Raw genomic sequence first — 6,001 nt, forward strand, 5'->3', positions numbered from 1 at the left:
TAATTGGCAGAAAATGATGCATAAGAAAACCATTAAGTTACATATTTATTTATTTATAAATTTATGTGCATCAAGGCAAAGAAAATTAGAACTTAAACTAAAGAGAAATTCAGTACAAGGGCAATATTTTTTCTAGAGAAATTTCTTCCAACAGGCCCACGACAGGAAAATAACCAAAATACACCTACATACAAAAGTAGGTTTAACCAACTAGTACAAAGAGTGGGTTTAATATGACCAATCAACCAATTTGCATTAATGGCAACCATTCAAATATCTCTCATCTTTGCGTGTTCCCAAATGCACCCTCCGCTCAATGCTTCGGGGCCTGGGGTTCATTTGCCAACATTATTTTGTCCGGATCGCAGCGCCTTCAGTTTTAAGACCATTCAAACATCGAACACCATTTATATCGATCGAGTAGAACCTATACCGTTCTCTCGCACGCCCCTTCGCTTTTTTTTTACCTATAATTCTTTAATGTTATCTGATATGAAATGTACGGACGGGTTGCAGTACACGCAGTGATTAGTAGACCCGGGGCCAATCTATATATATAATATTAAAAAAAAAGTATCTCCTATGATATACAAAATTTTTTACGGGTTGGGCAAAGCCAGCAAATAAGACTAATAGACAACGTTGATGATACAAGAATAAAGACAAAACCATAAGGAACGTTGGTTTTATTCAGCTTAAAACAGCACGTATTGAAATACAATATAAGTGACGTTATAAACATGGTAACTAAGGAGCTCTATGAGTAGAGCAATGAGTTTTCATATCATTCTCCATCTGTTAAAACATTTCATAATCCTGGAGATGCGAGGGAGGCCTACGCTCACGTTGAGAACGACGCAGGTGACTATTATCAGCAATTGCTGACGGACTCGAAGATGTACCTTCTATTGCTGCAGGAGTTTCTTCATTATCAGTAACAACAGGGGCTTCTCCAGTGTCTGGTACATCGTCATCGATTTCAGCATCTGGTAGAGGCGCTAATGATCTATTCGAGACCGTAGCTTCACGTCCATCGGGTAGTCTTACAAAAGAATAATCAGGATTACTTTGTAGCAGCTCTACTTCTTCAATTGCTGGATCGTATTTAGAATTCCTTACATTTTTTTTCATAAATACGGAACCAGGTGTGAGGAGCCACGTTGGGATAGATTGACCATTCATTGATCGCCTCGGATGAACAAACATCCTTTCATGTGGAGTCATATTTATTCCTGTCGAAAGTAAAGATCTTATTGAATGTAGTGCAACAGGCATCGCCACTTCCCATTTAGAAATGGGTTGATTATAAGTCTTCAAATATAACTGAATAGCTCTCCACAGCGTACCATTAAGTTTTTCCACTAAGCCATTACCCTGCGGGTTATAGGGTGTAGTTCGGCTGCAAGCTATATTCAAATTAATTAGAAAACTTCGTAGTTCTTCAGATAAAAATGATGATCCTCGATCGGAATGTATGTAAAGTGGCGTTCCAAACATAAAGAATAAATCCTTCAAACATTTTGTTATTGTGGCAGCAGACATATCTTTGCAGGCATAAGCGAATGGAAAACGGCTGTACTCATCGATTATTGTTAAAATGTACTTATTTGCCGAATCTGAAGGTAAGGGTCCTTTGAAATCAAGATTAAGTCTCTCAAAGGGTGTGGTTGCTTTAATCAAAGTTCCTTCATTCTTTACATAACGTGGTTTGATTTCTGCACAAACACCACAAGCCGCGGTCATCCTCTTGACATCTTCTACTGAGTAAGGCAGGTTTTTGGTGCGAATGAAATGCATCATTCTCGTAATTCCCGGATGACATAAAGACTTGTGTAACTCTAGTAGTTTATTAGTGGAACTATTAACATTGGCACATATCAATAGTATAGCCTAAGAGATTGATCGATTCCGCACCAAAGGTACATTTATTTTTGTTCAGAGTGAGATGATATTTCTCAGCTGCTCCCATAAATTTGCGTAAGTTTTCATCGTGATCTTGCTTATTTTCCCCGCAGACGGTTACGTCATCTAGATAAGCAAAGGTTCCCTTTAACTTTTCAGTATTTATAATATAGTGAAGGGTCCTTTGGAAGGCTGCGACTCCATTTGTTACCCCAAACGGAATACGGGTAAACTGGTATAAATTTCCACAGGCTTCAAACGCCGTGTAAGGTTTCTCTTTGGAAAGGATTGGTACCTGATGATAAGCGCTTTTGAGGTCTATTTGGCTGAAATAATTGTATTTCGCAACTTGAGAAACTATTGAGTCAATGCTCGGTAAAGGATAAGCATCTAATTCAGTAAAGCGATTAATGGTCTGAGAATAATCAATAACCAATCGTTTGCGGTGATGCCCTCCACCTGCAATCAGAACTTGAGCTCGCCATGGTGAGATGCTTGGTTCAATTACTTTATCTTTTAATAAATTTGAAATCTCGTTCGATATAAATTCTTGATCTTCATCTGAGTGGCGTCGAGAACGGATTGCGATTGGTTTGATGCAAGGTGATAAATTTGTGAAAACAGATGCTGGCGGGACTGTAGCCTCGAGGACATTGCAAATTTTTAACGGTTCTTTATCTCCACCGAATTTTAATTCCAATAATGAATGATGCCTCAAAATATCATGTCCAATGATAACGTCAGCGCAGAGATTGTTAACGATGAGTAATGGATGATTTTTATAGACATGTTTTTCAATTTGTATGTTTGCATGACATAATCCTTCTACATAAGATACATGATTAAGCGACGCAAGAGTTACAGCTTGTTTACATGGTTTCCTCTTTAACTTCATTGTTTGCGCAAGAACATTATCGATAAAAGTAATGGAACTGCCAGTATCAATTAAAGCGTCAGCACGGTAGCCATTAACGATAATAGAGATAGTAGCTTTGTGCAGACTCGATGGAGACGCTGCTGAAATTGTCGAGACATTAGAATTCGGAAGAGGAGTCTCATCTTCCGATGAAACAATTGCGGCGTTCGTGTTACGTTGCCTTGAATTTCTACAGACATTGGCAAAATGTCCTTTTTTGGAGCAAAGATGACATTCAGCGTGAAAGGCAGGACATTTTATTCTTTGATGAACATTACCACCACAAAAGAAGCACTTTCGTCTCTGATTTTGAATAGCCGCTGTATTTTGTCGCTGGTCTTCTTGAAGTTGCGATTTTGAGTTCGGAACAGCATTCGAAAACGTAGTTGAACTAGCTTTCGACTCAATTATATTTGATGTATTTTCCGCGCTTTCAAGAGAAATTGCAAGGTTCAAAGTTTCATCTAGAGTCATAGTACATTTCTCTAATAATCTCTCTCTGATTTTGTTTGAAGAAAGACCCGCAATGAAAGTAGCACGTATTGTCTCGTTTTGGTGCTGTTCAGCAGTAACATTTTTGAAATGACAGTCGTGTGCAAGAAGAGTAAGAGATCTGGAATATTCGGCTATTGATTCTCCAGATTTTTGTTGTCTTGATGTTAAAATATGTCGGGCCAAAATTATATTGCGTCGTTTTTCATAGACATTATCTAAAGCTCTGATGGCATCAGTGTATTTGTCACAATCTCGTATAAAATTGAATATGTTCGGCGAAATATGGTTGACAAGAAGTTTGTATTTAATCGCACCGCTAGCAGAAGCCGCTTCCTCAGAAATAAAATTTTCAAAAGAATACCGCCAGTGAATCCATCGTAGATCCGAGCCCGCAGTCGTAGGTTCAACATCAAATCTCTCGGGTCGTAAGTAACGAGTAATGTTTGCTTCTTTTAGTGCCATTGTGAATAACTACATATAAGTATTTTTTTTAAGCTGAATAAATTGATACAAGAATAAAGACAAAACCATAAGGAACGTTGGTTTTATTCAGCTTAAAACAGCACGTATTGAAATACAATATAAGTGACGTTATAAACATGGTAACTAAGGAGCTCTATGAGTAGAGCAATGAGTTTTCATATCAGTTGATGAGATTTAGAACGGATTGTAGCAAGTAGACAGATCTAGAGTAGAGAGTAGAGTGAGTAGTGTGTCTCTATACATAAAACTCTTCGTTGTCTCTTTCTTGGAGAGACAGGCCTCTGGGAAAGAAACGTAGTTTTATGTATTTGAGATTTAGAGATATTGACGAGCTAAAATAACAATCCCAAGTTTATATGACTTTGCCTTAATTGACTTTAACAAAATAAAGGTACGTACGAAGCAGCTGGTTAAGTTCGTATGATTATAGTTTATTTATTATGTTGGTACATGTAAAATGTGCACAGGCGCATATGGGACTATTATTATAAGTATGATATATTCGTTACTAGAATCATGCATTTGATGCCTGAAATCTAGCCGAAAAGGTTTTTCAAAACAGGGTTCAACTTTGGAACATGTAAAGATGAGGGAATAGATAAAGATACAGTAACTTCTAAAAAAAAGTTTGTTTCCTGTTACAAATAAAGGTACAAGGTACAAGATTTAGTTTTCAAGCTCGTGGATAAGGGACTTTCAAAATCCCGTTTTGCAAATAACATTTGATCAATTTGATTAATGCATCTCGTTGAGTCATTATTAATAATGTATTATTTCTTAACTACATAATAATAAGGTTGAATATTACTAGATGTGCAACATTCTCGGGTCAAAATGATAACCTTAACATACACATTAATAAATAAATGATATGAAAACGACTCAGGGGAATAACATAATCCTTGAATCAAAACCGTACTGGAAACAGTCCCGTGGTAGGATATTTTCATATAAATACTTGTCTCGGGAAGACTTAGGCATCAGTTCAACAAGTTCACTCCAGTCCTTAGCAGTTGTAGAAAAATAAAATAACAAATAATGAAGACAATTTGTGCATTCGTTTGCTTGGTAGCAGCAGTGGCAGCTCAAGATTACCTTCAGCCGGAAGAACTTGACCATCCGACTTGGTACCTCAGTCCAGAGCACCTCAGATATCGTCGGCAACTGTCAGCCGACCCCAAGACTGGTGACGTCACATACAGCCACAGGACTTCAGACAGTGGACAGATCTTTGGCACCCTCGGATCGAGAGGAGACGCTGCCTTTGGGAAAGCGGGTTATAAACATAACGTTTTTCATGATAACAGGGGTAAATTAGATGCCACAGGCTACGGAACTCATGTTATTAGCCCATATGGATCGTCAAATCAGTTCGGTGGTCGCGTTGACTATACCGGGGATCATTCTAAAGCATCACTCGACGTGAGCAGGCAGATGCATGGCATGACTTCTTTGGAAGCGGCGGCTGGAGCTAGGTGGCCACTCGGCAGGAACGGAGACGTGAGTTTGCAAGGCACTTATAACAGGATGGGCCCCTTCCAGGATTATGGTGCCAGGGCTGGCCTTAATTACCGTTTCTAAGCGCGCTATACGTAAAGATAAGTAATGTGCGATTATGATTTATTTCATTATTATTATTTTTTTGTATTATTTAGTTAGGTACGCATCATTTTTGGTCATAATTGATAAAGACTTTAATTTATTATAAGTACCTAATAAATTGTTTTTCAACTTATATATATTTTTTTAATAGCTATTTATTTGATAGATATTACCTGTACATAGATAGCTACTAAAGTTATTCGTTGATATTATTGAGATAGAATAAAGTGGAAATATATCGGAAAAGCGGACCCCAGGCCTTAAAGAAAGTGGCAGAGGGTGCAACTGAAAAACGCGAAAACGAGAGGACTCGTAGAGATATTGATGGAAGTTTAAGTTTAGATGAATAGGGACGGGGAGGATATAAAGGGATCATATTTTCTTATATGATTTACGTGTTGCCTCTATGGTGTCTCCTCTATTGCAGCTAGCCGAGCAAAAAGACATATTCTGATCATAAAAATTTAAAATGTAAAATAAAATCAAAAAACCCGAACGACAGGCCACTGGCCTATTCATTTCCCTACCACCAACCACTGCCAACCATGGTTGTCATGTACACAGCCCCACAGAAACTGTAAACAAAAAAGCGATCGATATTAC

At 37.9% G+C, this 6,001-nt stretch overlaps 1 protein-coding gene across 1 annotated transcript; it reads left to right on the forward strand.

Moving 5' to 3' along the window:
* The first annotated feature begins 4,791 nt into the window (after positions 1–4,791).
* On the forward strand, positions 4,792–5,533 carry LOC106136258 (gloverin). Its single transcript, XM_013336747.2, has one exon. It carries the CDS (start codon positions 4,835–4,837, stop codon positions 5,375–5,377), a length of 543 nt encoding a protein of 180 aa, XP_013192201.1. The 5' UTR covers positions 4,792–4,834; the 3' UTR covers positions 5,378–5,533.
* Positions 5,534–6,001: the final 468 nt, after the last annotated feature.

This window comes from Amyelois transitella, chromosome 18 (genome assembly GCF_032362555.1).
Source record: "Amyelois transitella isolate CPQ chromosome 18, ilAmyTran1.1, whole genome shotgun sequence".
Lineage (NCBI taxonomy): Eukaryota > Metazoa > Arthropoda > Insecta > Lepidoptera > Pyralidae > Amyelois > Amyelois transitella.